We start from the raw sequence: 15,684 nt of genomic DNA on the forward strand, positions 1-15,684 counted from the left end.
CTTCAGGGGTCTTCCTGACCCGAGGATCGAACCCAGGTCTCCTGCACTGCAGGCAGATTCTTTACCGTCTGAGCCATGTCCCAGGGACCACAGCAAAATCGTGTCAAGTTCATGAAAACTTAATGAAATGGTAACTATAAAGCAGCTCACACTGGAGCTGCCACCGAGTCTGTGGTCTCCCAACACGTTTAATATCTTCTGAGGCCTTTGGGGTCTTTGTGTGGAAATGCTTGGGAAGCTTGGGCTTCTTTCTCTTTGCTGGTAATTCCATTCCCCTCTAGATGAGAATAGCTTACAGTTTCTGCATGTAGCACCAATTTTAAGAACAATGTAAAAGGACAAACATACCTGAAAAATCACTTTCTCTTAAAAATTTATATTTCCTTCTCCTCTTGATATTTGTTTTGCCACAGCAGAAAACAGTTTACCTCAAAGAAGTGGAGGGAAGACCAGAAGGTAAAGTAAATGGTAATTCATCTTGACCAACTCAACCCTTAAGAGTTTGTGGGATCCGTTTCCAGAAGATTCTCCGGTACGGCTCCATATCTGCCAAGCAGCAATATCAGATCATGGTCCTGTGACCCTGGGGGGCCAGCCATGGGCTCCCCTTATGTTACAGACAGCCAGGGCGTGGACCACTGTCGGCTCTCTGCTTTTACCACCAAGAATTGCATCCGCTGATGCTTTGTCTTTCTAGACTAGGTGGTATGAAAAGTATGGACCTCAGAGACCAAAAGATCCAGGTTCAGTTCCTGGCTCTGCCACTTACAAGCTTGGAGCAAGAGTCTGACACATAGTGAGTTCCCAGAACATAGTAAGCACCTCCCCAGAAATATTTTTCCTTTTTGAATCGTAAAGGTCATTTCTCTGTGTACCCTAGATCACGTCCTGACAGTCTGGAGGGAGTCAGGTCTTTCCATTCCTCTCCTTTTCTCACACTCACCTTGTATTTCTTTCTCCAGCTTCTCAAATCCCAGTCTCATCTGGGAGTCGTGGTATCTGACTGGAGCCCCTCTGTCTCCTGAGTCTTCTGGGTTGACACTTGCCTCAGTGTCCCCCGCGTTCCCCTCCTCCCACTCCGGGCCACACGCCTGTCAGCAGAGCCTGTTAACAAAGTGCCCAGGACCGCACAGCTGTGGGGCATCAAGGCCTGTGCTCTTTGCTATTACAGGAAAGCCCAGACCTCAGGGGAAAGTGGCAGTGGGCTTCCAGTGGAGACCACACAATCACTCAGGCCGTGAGCAAAGTTTAAAAAAAAAACTTAGGACACAATTAAAAGAAGAAAACTTAGATTGTGATCGTAGGTAACTCACTGGGCCCTCGAGAGCTTCTGGGAGTCCCATGGACTCCCTGCTCTGTGACTCCAAGTCCCTTGTCTGCAGCCTGAGAAGGAAGGGACTTAGCCGCCTCATCTTTTATAAGTGAAGACCTTTGGCGTCATTTAAAGAAGAGCTGTGGAGCCCGAGCCTACTTCACCATGACGGTCACGGGGTCCCTCAGCCTGAGGCTACCTTTGCTTTCGTGCAGTTTTTTCCGAACAGTCTCTTTGTTTTCACCAAAGTGTTCTTCTTTCCTTTATAGTTTCCATAAAGCTAGTCAGACTCCGGTAATAAATGATAACTACTTGTGAACAGAAACAGTGAGGTGTATTTTAAGACGCAGCTTCGGAATGCGTGTGGAAACCTGATTGCTTTTCAGCCGCAGGTTCATCCCTGGGACCTCCTCAGCACTCCGTATCTGGCGGAACGCTCTGGGAGCGACTGTCTGGGAGCGCCTTGCTCCTTTAGCCCTGGAGCAGGGTGGCACGGGGCAGCAGGGGGTTTCTTCAGCTCCTCTCTGGGTAGCTGTTTATACACAGCAACCATTGAGGTTGGGTGGAAAATTGTAAGAAAGATAGCTAGAAAAATGATGCATGGCATTTGTATATAATCTATACTCTAAACAGTTATTGAAATGAGAGGTTGTGTCATGAGAGGAGGCGGTGGACCCTCTAGCCCCGCCTTAGACCTGGGAGGTAGACTGAAGATGGGCAGGGCTGGGCCGGACTGGGTGGGAGGAAAGCCCAGATGGATTTGTGCCTGCAGATCTTTCCAGAACTCTCTTTAAATGCACTGTATGAGGTGTTTGCGATCTCAGATTCAGTTAACAGGATTTCTTCCAAGGTCTTTGTTCCCTGCCCTAGGGTGATGACCGACAGTTGTCAGAATCTTCCCAAGATCAACCAGCAGAGGCCGCGGTCCAAAACCACAGTGGGAAAGCCCGGGGACGCCAGGCCCCTCCACGTGGAGCATCCCAAACAGGTTGGGATGGCTTTGCTTGGCTCCAGTACCATTACAGGTGGCTGAGAAACAGCCCCAAGGAAATAGTCACGTTTACTTGTTCATCGAGGACAGTTTGATTTTGTTCAGTTACAGAATTTCTTCCAGCACTTGGAAGGAGGGCTCCTTCCTTCCCACAAACTTTCGGCTGGTCTGAGTGCTGGGCGACAGGCCTTGAGGGGTGAATCCTAGGCCCAGTCAGAGCAGGAGGGCCTGGTTCCCACAAGGCTCAGTCTTCCTCTTGAGGAAGCTGGAGGTGCCAGCTCTTCCCATCCCACAATGTATCCCTGGGATCCTAAGTGTAGGTTGGGGTGGTCTTGGTGTGGCTGGGCTTCAAGTCTCCTGTTGGGTTTCTCCAAGCCACACATGGTGGGTCGCTAACCCAGACCTCCACACTTGGCTTTCTGTGGGGAGAGATGGGCAAGCAAGAGGAGAGAAAGAGCCCAGCAGGCGAGTGAAACCCATGCTGAGAACCTTTGGTACAGGACAAAACATACCAACCAGGTTTGAAGGAAAGAGAACCAATTGAAATGGTGAAGAGGAAAGGGAAGAATGCATGTCAAAGCTGTCCAGAGGGATAGAAAGTCATTATCTCACAACTCAGTAAGGGTCAGAGGGAATCTCTCATCTTCAAGGGGGTTGTGTGGTCCTGGCCACTGTAGACTGGCTCAGGTGGAAGCAAGGTAAAGCGGGAGGGGGCAGTCTGAATCCCACAGGAAGCTGGCTGCCTGTTGACTGCTGTGTTTCCAAACTCAGCCACCCCTGACCACAAACACCTCTGGTCCCAGGAGAAAAGACAGGCCTGTGAGTGGAGGTGGGTGGAGGCCCAGCCATTTCTTCCACTGTTTGTGGGGCTCAGAGCCTGTGGCTTCCTGGGACAGCTCCTCCCACCCAGCACAAGCAGAGTTTATTTGTCTTGTTGGGTCTGCACAAAAGTGGCGGAATCACACATGGAGGTCCCCATTTGCAGAAGGATTTGGGACGACAGGACAGGCAGCTGCAGCCAGCATCTCAAAATTGCTTTCTGTCGCTGACTTCTCACTTCTCTTCTTCTTTCTCCAGGACGTTGTCAATCACACTCACAAGGAGAATGCTGACTTCGGCTTAAGTATATCTGGAATCAACAAAGGCAGTGGAGAAGAAAACGTCCGTCCACAAAAAGTAAGCGGGACTCATGAAGCAAACATTGAATGGGGAATTTCCCTTTTCTTTCTGAAAATGAAAAATTTTGAGTGTTACATTTCTCAAACAGATAAGGTAGTATGTGATGATCAAAGGTTGGCTATGGGGTGAACTGGGAAGAGATGGGCTGAGGATGAAACCCTGAGGTCCTGGACCAGGTCTCCCTTCTGGATGGGTAGATTTGAATTAGTGGCTCCATCTCCAAAGGGCTCAGTTTCCCATTTATTAATTGTGGGGTTTGGAAGAGATGGCTTGGTTCCTTTCAGCTTAAAAATCCTGTGATTACAGTGATCAACTGTCCTGCATTATTCAAGGAGTTGTGGCCTCACATTCATTCCTTTCTGCCCTGTCAGTGGGAGTTGACTAGCAGTGTCCCTTTCTCCTTGGAGATATGGCTCCAGATTTGAATGTAATTTCATGTGAACCTCAGTTGATATAAGGTTGATCTTGTTCTCGATAGCCATTTCTACTGCTTTCCTAATGAACTTCATGTCCTGATTTGTGCGTAAGAGTCTTTCAAACAGAAGAGACCCAGTTTGGGTAGCTGTAGGCTACAGGCAGGTAAAAATGTGTCACTTGGACATAAAAAGCAGCATCAACACCAGTGTGTTTCTCTTGACTGTAACTTTGAGGACTGAGTTCCATTCAGAGTTACCTTTCTTTCTTCGATCCTATGGGACTGCTGACTCACCTCTAGCCAGCACTTCTCAGGCAAACTAAACTCTGGATGTGTGTGTCTGGAGGGAAATGGGGAGCATCTCCCTGGAAATCAAGGGGAATTGGCTCCTTTTAGGGCCTCAATTATATGGGTGAATGCTGGAGGTGACACATTCCGATCAGTGCCACCCACAGAGAAGCACTTCCCTGCTCACCATTCCTACCTTATCATGTTTTCCAGTCACTTTTGTGCCCAGCAGTGTTGCAGCATTAGTTGCTCTTAGGAACATCTCACGTTGATATGAACGGGTATTTCTAATCAGGTCAAGGAAGGGGCTGTTTAATCCAGCACTTAACCTTTGAAAGAATCTGGCTATAAATTCTGTTTGCAGCAGAAATGCCCTCAGGTTAAGCTTTGGACAGTTTCTGCCTAACGTTTCATGAGCTTAAGAAGGGGTTATAGTCAGGGGCCCATCTCCAAAAACTGGCGCTTCATTGTCATCTCAGAGGTGCCGGATCTCAGAGCCTCCAAAGCTCACGATACCCAAGTCCCTTTGCAGACTTACTAGGTGTATTGTTCTCAAGGCACCAGCTTTGAAGTCAGCCTGCCTAGGTTCAAATCCCATGTCTCACCTTCCTGACTGATTCTTGGGCCAGTTTTTAGATCTCTCCAAGCCTCATTTCTCTCATCTGTGAAATGGAAATAATCAGAGTGTGCACCTCCAATGTCATAAGGAACGGAGAGCACACGATAAACAGTGAGTGTTGGCTACTGTTACTGTCATTTAATTTTGACATGTATCCTTGCTTTTTCCTTCTTTCTATAGAGGGACAGTGGCATCAGAAGGAGGCTGGGTATGGGAGATAGATATCTGGGTTTGAATCCTGGTCTTAAGTTCCTTGTTAGCTGTGGGACCCTGGGTAGAGCATTTCACTTCTCTAGGCTTACCTCCACATCTGTGAAGCGAGGATGCCACTCCCGACTAGCAGAAGTGTTAGAAGAATTGGCAGTAATCCACAGCAGGTACCTCACACACCTGATTTGTGCCCGGCACTCTCCTGAGCGATGAAGGCACAGTACAGTCAGCAGATAGGAACTATCAGTGTTCTTGTGCCAAGGAGTTCTTCCCATGTGTGGAGTATTTTAAAAGAAAGATGATACAGGGGAATTGGACACGTAGAAAACTGGTGGTGCATCAGGAGCTGAAAAATGCTCGGGAATTTTATTCAAGCCAACTTCATTGTGGAAAATTTATTTATAATGTGTTTTTTCTTTTTTTCCTGGAGTGCCCCAACCTGAGGAAATCATCTTGTTCATTATTAGCATAGCTTCCTCTTAAAGCTTTACTTTAAGTTTGCACTGCAGACCATGGTACATAAATGTGTCTTGATTTAATGAAGCCGAGCTATTAAGGACAGTCTCCCCTCCTGTTTTAATGGCCGCTGCAAATAACTATTACTCCCTTTCAGGGCCCAATCATTGACTTCCGAGGGCTGCTCACAGATGCCATCAAAGGAGCAACCAGTGAACTTGGCTTGAACAGCTTCGACTGTAACCCAGACCCCTCAGTAAGTGGCTAGGACGGGACATCCATCTTGCAAACTGCCCAAATCCAGATGAGATTCTGGAGCACAATTTTGAGTCCAGAGGAGCCTTGAGATCCAGTTAAAGGTCACAGCGACCTGCCACCGTTTGTGTCATGGAGCTCTGTGCCCTGTTTTCCTTCCTAAGTGGTGAAGCCATATTGTAACGTGAGGCTTTCTACCCTCATCATTAGGAACGACTCTTGAAACCTCTGAGCGCATTTATTGGCATGAACAGTGAGATGCGAGAATTGGCAGCCGTGGTGAGCCGGGTAAGATCTGATATTCAATTCACAAATTTACGGAGGCAGACTGGGGCTCCAGGAGCATTGTGGGCTGCTGCTTTTATTAATAACAATAAATATGATCATTTATTTATAAAGTGCCCCCACTTGCGAAGGCACTCATATTGTTTAGAGGCACAATAATGCATGATGAATAAATTATAGAATCATAAAATTACAATACAAAAAGCCCACCATCTCACTATAGAGGCCAAGAAAACCCAAAGAGAAAAGGACTTAGAAAGGAAGGGACAGGTGAAAGGTTTTAGAGCTAAGCCAAGATTTAAGGAAAGAAAGCCTCTTAGAGAAGGAGAGAGGACGTCTGTGTTTTGTTTAAACAGTCTAAGCCTAGAAATAGAGATGTCGGGAGTCTGGTTTCATAACTGGAAATTTTCATGAAGAAACAGATTAGTAGGAAAGATCTTACCATCTACAGGACTGATTTTTTTTTCAAGCTTGGTCCCCCAGGACCTAAAGGCAGTGAAATCTAGTGGTTGATGACACACAAGCTTGGGAATAGATTGACCTGGATTTGATTTCTAGATCCTCCTCTTTTTCACTCTGTGACTTGGGGCAAGTTCCTTGGTAACAGAATAGATTCCTGAGTTACAGGAGATTTTTCTAATCTCCAGTGATCTCATATTTAATGAAAGACTGAAACCTAGGCAGGCTCCTTTCTGGATGTTTAAAATGATGCAAAATTTGCACAGCTGCTCCGAGGTCGTTAAGGTCCCCAGGTCTCCATTTAGCCTAGCGGGTGTCCCCTGCATGCCTCTGATGTGTCAGGCACATGCTGGCGGCTGGAAGCACAAAGGTGAACGGTAGCTGGAAAGGATCTGTATCTTCTTAGGGAAGAAGAGATGCAGGAAATAGCCCATGAGAAAGGGTAGAAGAGGGCGGAGGGGAGGCGTTCTGGGCAGAGGTACAGACAAGTGAGTTGTAGCGCCTATGCAGTGTTTCTGGGGATCCAACTGAAACACCATTAGAAACTGCGGGAGAAGGGACTGGAGAGCGAGGCTGGGGTTCCTGCGTGTTAGGGCGCTGTGAACAGTACCTGAGGCTGGGCTCAGTCTATATCAGATGGAGAATCTCTGAAAGGCGTCCATCAGGAGAACGGGATAATCAAATGTGCTTTTAGACAGCTTGTTCTAATGACAGTGTGGAAGGCCATCAGAGAAATGGAGATAGGAAGACCAGCTCAGGAGTTATTGTCAGTGAGAGGATGAGGGGTCAAGCCAGGCTATGGTAATTAGGATGCATAAGAGAGCAGAGAAAAACATTGTTATACCCCCAAATCAAGTCTTGTTACTGTCTTTGCAAATGGATACCGTGACTAGTGGTGATATAGTTGTGGAGTAGAAGTGGCCTGGAATGATTCCACCTGGAATCCTTTCTACAGAACTGTGAGAGGCAGTCATATGGACTCTGCTTGAAAGCCGACAGGGACGGGGAGCTCATCTCCCACTGAGGCAGTTCTATTGAGTTCTGATAACTTTTGACTGAGATTAGGAGGAGCTTCCTACTGGGAAATTATAAACACTACCATGTGGAATTCAGTGTCAGTGCTTGATGATGACAAGAGATACTGCTGTGACTGATGGATGCCTTGAACTCCAGTGAATGCCCATTGTGTGCAAAGCTTTTCCTAAGAAAGTGTGGTAATAATACTGAGTGGCTGGTCCTTTCAAGACGGGGTGGTTCTCCCGAGATTTGGGAAGACTGAGATCTTTGTCATCTCACCCAGGAATGGATCCTACATATCACGCAGTATCAAAATCACCTGCGTAAAGAGTTTCTCTAAGAAACGCTGTCACCCCTTGTGGAGGGACCTGGGAGGATGGGGGACTGAGTGGGGGCATAGCATCTCACCAGCATTTAAAAAATATGTTTTTACGTATTATATAGATTTATTTATTCGGTTGCACCAGGTCTCAGTTTCAGCACACAGGATCTTCATTGCATCATGGGGGATCTTTTGTTGCAGTGTGAGGGCTCAGTAGTTATAACACTTGGGCTTAGTTGGCACTTGGGGTTAGTGGCCTCTTGGCACGTGGAATCTCAGTCCCAGACCAGGGATCAAGCCCACGTCCCCTGCATTGAGAGGGTGATTCTTAACCACTAGACCACCAAGGAAGTCCCTGGTTTTATGTTTTTGAATCATGTGCATATATCACTTTTTTAAAAATAAAATAAATATAAAATTAGTTTCCAGATTGTTCTGTAGTCACTCAGAATGACTGTGGAAGGGAGGTGGGTTTTTTTGTTTTTTTTTTTCTTTTTGCTATAACACTCTAGACAAGTTTGCCCAATACAGTTCCACTGAGAAAAGCCCCTGAGTGACTGTTCCGAGCATCTCGTGAAATTGAAGTTTGGAGACTGCAAATTAGTTATCAGTAAAAGCTACCTTAATTGATAATCCTCCGTGGTTGCTATGGGGCTCTACTCTGTGAGGGGAAACTGTATTTTCACTTGGTTGTTGGCTTCCTTGGATTTTGCAGAAGCAATTGCTCCTGATGGAAGTAGGGAGCAGTCACTAGGGAAAAAGAGAAATTGGTTTCAGAGGAGCATTATCTCTTTTATGTAGCAAATTAGAAAGTGTTGTTGAGATCAAGGAGCAGGAGAGAGTCCAGGCACCACCTAGGAACTATGTTTCAGATTAAAAGCTAATGTAATTTGTAGGCATGTTCTGTAGCTTCTTTGATTACAGTCGTAAATCAGCATGGTTTGGTATTGACTGAAGACGGGTATAGTCCACACTGTTCGGAGATTTTTTCTTTTTGGTAAATTTTATGTTGTATTATTGTTGTTGTTTAGTCGCTAAGTCATGTTCTATTCTTTTGCAACTCCATGGACTGTAGCCTGCCAGGCTCTTCTGTCCATGGGATTTTCCAGGCAAGAATACCGGAGTGGGTTGCTGTTTCTTTCTCCAGGGGATCTTCCTGACCTCAGGGATCGAACTCAGGGATTGAACACACATCTCCTGCACTGGCAGTTAGATTCTTCACTGAGCCACCTGGGAAGCCCTTTATTTTGTGTGTGTATATGTAGTTGGAGAAGGAAATGGCAACCCACTCCAGTATTCTTGCCTAGAGAATTCCATGGACAGAGGAGCCTGGCAGGCTACAGTCCATGGGGTTGCAAAGAGTTGGACACAACTGACTAACACTTTCCCTTTCATATATATATATATATACACATACACACATACATATATATTTTGTATATTTAGCTAATATTTGTATATATACATATTTTGTATACATATACATGTATATGTGCATGCATGCTAAGTCAACTCTTCATGATCCTGTGGACTATATTCTGTCAGACTCCTCTGCCCATGAGATTCTCCAGGCAAGAATACTGGAGTGGGTTGCCATGCCCTCCTCCAGGGGATCTTCCCGACCCAGGGATTGAACCTGCATCTCTTATGTCTCCTTCGGTGGCAGGCAGGAACTTTACCACTAGAGCCACTTGGGAAGCCCATGTATGTATATGTATGTATACAAAGCCTTCTTAAAATGTATATATACATACATATATATATATATAGCATATATATACAAGTAAATGGCAGCCCACTCCAGTATTCTTGCCTGGGAAATTCCACGGACAGAGGAGCCTGGTGGGCTACAATCCATAGGGCCACAAAGAGTCAGACACAAATAAAGCAACACAGCGCACACACATATACATACATACCTATATGTTTAATTTGGCTACACCAGGTCTTCATTGTGGTATGTGGGTTCTAGTTCCCTGACCAGGGATTGAGCAGGGCTCCGCCTGCTTTGGGAGCCCAGAATCTTAACCACTAGACCACCAGAGAAGTCCCTAGGAGATTTTTTTTTTAACCCTAAAAGTACAGTATTATATTATGAATATCTTCAGAGAAAATCACTAAATATTTTCATGGCATCCCTTTGGTGAACTAACTTCAAATTACAATATGTATATACATATATACCTAATACGAAAAGTTTTTTTTATCGTAAGCACTTTATGTCCTATCGCAAGTCAAGTATTCTGCTGCCCCTGTGTTTATTACAGCTGTGAAGGAGAACATTATAGTTTTAACAGAATGATCAAATGTGCATTGCAGGACATTTATCTCCATAATCCGAACATAAAGTGGAATGACATTATTGGACTCGATGCAGCCAAGCAGTTAGTCAAAGAAGCTGTTGTGTATCCTATACGGGTAAGGATGGGAGGCCTCTTGGGAGGCCCAATTTCTGTCCATTATCCATGGGGCAAGCTCACCTATCAGGAAGAGAAAGGGTGATTTTCTGTTCACAAATTGACTCTGTTTTTTTTTAATTTAAATATATTAAAATTTTTTTTACAATATTATATTGATTTCTGCAGTACAACAGTGTGAATCAGCCATAATTATACATACATCCCCTCCCTCCCGAGTTTCCCCTTCTTCCCCCCATGCCATCCCTCCAGGTCATCACAGAGCACCAGACGGCTCCCTGTGCTAAACGGCACTTCTCACCAGCTGTCCTTCTTGCAGCTGATACAGCTGCGTGCGTACGTTGATGCTTCTTTCTCCATTTGTTCCACTCTCCCTCCACCACTGTGTCGACAAGTCCATTCTCTACGTCCTCATCTCCATTCCTTCCCTGCAAACAGATTCTTCAGCACCATTTTTTAGATTCCATTTATGTGCATTAATATCCTATATTTTGTGTTTCTCTTTCTGACTTACTTTACTCTGTATAACAAGCTCTAAGTTCATCTACCTCACTAGAACTGACTCAGATTCATTCTTCTTTACGACTAAGTAATATTCCCTTGTAGGTATACACCACATCTTCTTTACCCATTCATCTGTCGATGGACATGTGGGCTGCTTCCATGTCCTGGCTATTGTCAGTAGTGCTGCTGTGAACACTGGAGTACATGTGTCTTTTTTGATTATGGTTTTTGCATCATACATACCCAGTGGTGGGGTTGCTGGGTCATATGGTAGATTTATTCCTGGTGTTTTAAGGAATCCCCATACTGTTCTCCATAATGGCTATATCCGTTCTCATTTTACATTCCCACCAACAGTGGAGGGTTCCCTTTTCTCCACATCTTCTCCAGCATTTATTGTTTGTAGATTTTTTGATGATGGCCGTTCTGCCTGGTGTAAGGTGATGCCTCATTATACTTTTGATTTGCATGTCTCTAATAATTAGTGATGTTGAGCATCTTTTCATGTGTTTACTGGTCATACATTCACTTTTTGCCTATGTCACAATATTTTGTCAACATGGAAGCACCAAGGCTCTGTCCATTCTAGGCCATTTGAAATCATGTTACATATTGGTTGAAGGCAGGTGTCTCCTCTAAGAGGTAATTTAAGATCTAAGACTCTGTAGTCTATATGATTAGTCAGTTACTATCAGACTATCTCCCTAAATATACTTATTATAGTAAAAATACCTGCCATAGGAGAGAGCATCTGACTGTGTTTGCATGGATTTCCCCCCACCTCACCCCCCGTACTCCCATCATTGGGGGCTTTGCTTTCGGCTGGTTGTAAAGACTAGACAGCCCCTTCCGGGGAACCAGCTGGTAGAGCCATTGAGTTGTGCTCATTGCTTACTGCTGACAAACCTTTGTGCAGAGTGACTCACTAAACAGGAAGAAAAACAGAAAAACGAGACTCCACGTTTGGTTTACACCAGTGGCGGTGAGGTCAGTGTTGTTGTTGTTCGGTCACTAAGTCATGTCTGACTTTGCGACCCCATGGACTGTAGCACGCCAGGCTTCCCTGTCCTTCACCATCTCCTGGAGTTTGCTCAGACTCATGTCCATTGAGTCGATGATGCCATCCAGCCATCCCATCTTCTGCCTCCTCATTCTCCTCCTGCCCTCAATCTTTCCCAGCATCAGGGTCTTTTCCGATGAGTTGGTGCTTCGCATCAGGTAGCCAAAATATTGAAGTTTCAGCTTCTGCATCAGTCCTTCTAATGGATATTCAGGGTTGATTTCCTTTAGGATTGACTGGTTTGATACTAAACAGGAAGAAATACAGAAAGCAAGACTACATGTTAGGTTTACAGCAGTGGCGATGTGGTCAGTGTACCACATGGCTTTTGCTGTGTAACAGACCACCCCAACAGTTAGTGCCTTAGAGCCACAATCATTTCCTTGTTTGCAGCGGTTCTGTGGGTGGGCATTTGGGGCTGGGCTCGGCAGGGCCAGCTTACGCTTTTCCGTGTGACCTTGGTTGGGCTCACTCACATGTTTGGGGTATCAGCCAGTCTGTCTGGAGAAGATGGAGAGCCTGGCAAAGCTGGGGTCACCAGGGCACCTGAGACCTCTCTCTGCCTCTCATCCTCCAGCAGGAGAGCCCAGTCTTGTTCACATGGTGTCATTGAGTTCCCAGACAGAAGCAAGAAAGGGCCCAATTGCTGAGCCTTTCCCATGTCTCTTTTCATATACCTTATATTTTCAAGTCTCTTCTTCTACCTGCTAATGCCCCACTGGCCAAATTCATGAGGCCAAGTCCAGATTCAAGTGGTGGAGAAATATCCTCTGCCTCTTGATGGACAGGAAGGCCTGGTGTGCTGCAATTCATGGGGTCGCAAAAGAGTCAGACACGACTGAGCGACTGAACTGAACTGAACTGAACTGAACTTGATGTAGCAGCTGCAAATAATTAGTGGCCAGTTTTGGTGATCTCCTGCAGTCAGGATTACAAATTTGCTTTCTTGAATAACCTATTTATTCTTACCCCTGAGACCTTGCAGCCCCTGATTTTTGGATGCTTCTATTCAAATGAGACAAAATCAGTCCATTTGGACTGTCTTTCCTTTCTTCCTTCCTGTGTTCAGACACATGGGGGAGGAACTACAGTGGTGGTCAGAGGAAGTAGAAAGGTATTCCCTGCTTCCTCTGAGTAGCTCCATTGTTCAAGTCTTCTTGTGCAAAAGGCTAGAGCATTCATTGAGACTCTCTGGATGTGTTGTCGCCATGGTATTTGAAGTTCCATACAATGTCAAGATTTTGAATTAGTGTCAGGAAGAAGCTAATAGCTAGTTATGATTTTACTGTTTCGTTTCCTTCTCTCTTGTCCTTTACCAACTCCAGATGGTTTGAATTTGAACTAACAGGAGAGATTCACTGAAGTCCATGCGTGTCCTGTTTGGAGTCGGTGTCTCATTATGTATTGTGCATTGCACGTTCTCAGCTTCCAAATCAGGCTTCACCATAACGTTGAACTTTACTCACATACACCTTTCTATATTGGTTTTAAAAAGTTGGCATCTTAAAGAGCGCACCTGCTTCACAACATTCAAAAGACTGCTCGAACTCGGGGGGAAACCGTTACTTGCATGTGAGCAGTGACTACAGCAATGGAGGGGATAGTACATATACATGCCTTTCTTCTCCTTAAAATAACTGCTCTTTTAAAAAGCAAAACATTTCGGCTGTGTATCCTATCAAGAGTGAAAGTCAGATCGAGATAAACTAGATACTCGTGTGTGTGTGTATACAGAGAGGGAGAGAGGCAGTCTTAAAAAAGGAGGGGCTGGCCCAGAGTCGCGTGTGTTTCACCCTAGCTCCCCTAGCTTGCCTGAGCTGAGGGTGTGCAGGCTGCCCTGCAGGTACCAACCTCATTATTGTTCCTTGCTCCCACAGTACCCACAGCTGTTTACAGGAATTCTTTCCCCCTGGAAAGGACTGCTACTCTATGGACCTCCAGGTAAAGGAATCTTTCTTCTGGGATCTTGGTGTGAAGCGAGTGTGCAGAGGATGAGTGGCCCATCTGTCTTCCCTTCGGGACTGGGGCAGCGTGCGCTGTGTACCCCCTCCTGTGCTGCTTGTGTGACTGTCTTGTGTCTGTCAGCAGAGGAATGGAGTTCGAGGGTCGCTCATGTTTTACCCACATGTGTCTCCAGGTACAGGAAAGACTTTACTGGCCAAAGCTGTGGCTACGGAATGCAAAACCACCTTCTTTAATATTTCTGCATCTACCATTGTCAGCAAATGGAGAGGGGACTCAGAAAAGCTTGTTCGGGTAGGGTTTCTTGATTTTGTTTCTTTAGAATTAATTCTGGCAGAAGACAGTGGTACAAAATGATGACAGTGGTCTTATTTGTTCTTAAGCGATTTAAGTGTTCAAATATATCCTGGATCTTAATGACCAAAAGCCCGGGAGGTGGATTGACTACTATGAAGCTGCTAGCGGTGCCCCTATCAGCAAACATGATCTCCCTTCTTTTGGGAATTTGGCCAACAGCCCCTTTTTGATTCATGTGACATAGAAATAGAACCGTGAAAAAAAATTGTCTCTGTAGTGGCCTATTTTTCTTTTATTCAAGAAACATTTATTATTAAGCATGTTCTGTATGTTCAGTTAAGATTTACTGAGAGGCTACTGCGTTATGCTTGTCCTTATACTAGATACTCTAAGGGAGAATCAAGAAACTTAAAACTTACTCTTTCAGATGCTCCAACCAACTTTCCTCCACAGTGCCATAGGCTGTAGGGATTTTTTTTTTTTATTCCCTTAGGAGATTGTCTTTATCTTTATATCATTTCTAAGAGTATATGGTATATATTTTTTAAAATATTTATTTATTTTTAATTGATTGATGACTGGTTTATAATATTGGTTTGATTTCTGTCATACATCCACATGAATTAACCATGAAAGTGAAAGTTGCTCAGTCGTGTCCAACTCTTTGCGACCACATGGACTGTAGCCCACCAGCCTCCTCTGTCCATGGAATTCTCCAGCCAGAATACTGGAGTAGGGTAGCCTTTCCTTTCCCCAGGGGATCTTCCCAACCCAGGAATCGTACCCAGCTCTCCTGCATTGCAGGCAGATTCTTTACAGCTGAGCCACAAGGGAAGCTCAAGAATACTAGAGTGGGTAGCCTATCCCTTCTCCAGTGGATCTTACAACCCAGGAATCAAACTGGGGTCTCCTGCATTGCAGGCAAATTCTTTACCAACTGAGCTATCAGGGAAGCCATAGGTGTACATATGTCTCTTCCCTCTTGAATCTCCATCCCACCTCCCGCCCATTCCCACCCCTCTAGGTTATTATAGAGCCCCAATTTGAGTTCCCTGAGTCATATAGCAAATTCACATTGGCTGTCTATTTACATATGTTAGTGTATATGCATCCTCCTACTCTCTCCATTTGTCTCACCCTCTCCCCCATTTGTCTCACCCTCTCCCTCTTATCTCCCACCCTTGTCCATGAGTCTTTTCTCTATGTCTGCATCTGCATTGCTGTTCTATGAACAGATTCATCAGTACCATCCTTCTAGATGACATATATATGTGTTAATATAGGATTTTTTTTTTCTCTTTCTGACCTACTTCACTGTATAATAGGCTTTAGGTTCATCCACCTCATTAGAACTGACTGACGTGTGTTCCTTTTTATGGCTGAGTAATATTCCATTGTATATATGTACCACAGCTTCTTTATCCATTCATCTGTCAATGGACATCTAGGTTGCTTCCAAGTCTTGGCTATTGTAAGTAGTGCTGCAATTAACATTGGGGTATATGTGTCTTTTTCAGTTTTGATTTCCTCAAGGTAATGCCTAGAAGTGGTATTGCTGGGCCACATGGTGTCTTTATTCCTAGTTTTTAAAGGAATCTCCATACTGTCTTCCATAGTGGCTGTATCAATTTACATT

The 15,684-nt window shown here is 45.0% G+C and overlaps 1 protein-coding gene across 3 annotated transcripts in view; it reads left to right on the forward strand.

The window, feature by feature from the left end:
* KATNAL2 (katanin catalytic subunit A1 like 2) overlaps positions 1-15,684 on the forward strand; it is a 111,072-nt gene that overhangs the window by 64,324 nt on the left and 31,064 nt on the right. For 2 of the 3 annotated variants that reach the window (XM_027526032.1, XM_027526034.1), the window contains 8 exons: positions 414-456; positions 2,183-2,300; positions 3,381-3,479; positions 5,628-5,726; positions 5,936-6,013; positions 10,128-10,226; positions 13,667-13,730; positions 13,927-14,045. In XM_027526032.1, the coding sequence (XP_027381833.1) occupies positions 414-456; positions 2,183-2,300; positions 3,381-3,479; positions 5,628-5,726; positions 5,936-6,013; positions 10,128-10,226; positions 13,667-13,730; positions 13,927-14,045 (719 nt within the window). The remainder of the gene's footprint in view (positions 1-413; positions 457-2,182; positions 2,301-3,380; positions 3,480-5,627; positions 5,727-5,935; positions 6,014-10,127; positions 10,227-13,666; positions 13,731-13,926; positions 14,046-15,684) is intronic. The other variant, XM_027526033.1, reaches the window with a different exon arrangement.

The sequence above is a fragment of the Bos indicus x Bos taurus genome, chromosome 24, assembly GCF_003369695.1.
Source record: "Bos indicus x Bos taurus breed Angus x Brahman F1 hybrid chromosome 24, Bos_hybrid_MaternalHap_v2.0, whole genome shotgun sequence".
NCBI classification, from domain to species: domain Eukaryota; kingdom Metazoa; phylum Chordata; class Mammalia; order Artiodactyla; family Bovidae; genus Bos; species Bos indicus x Bos taurus.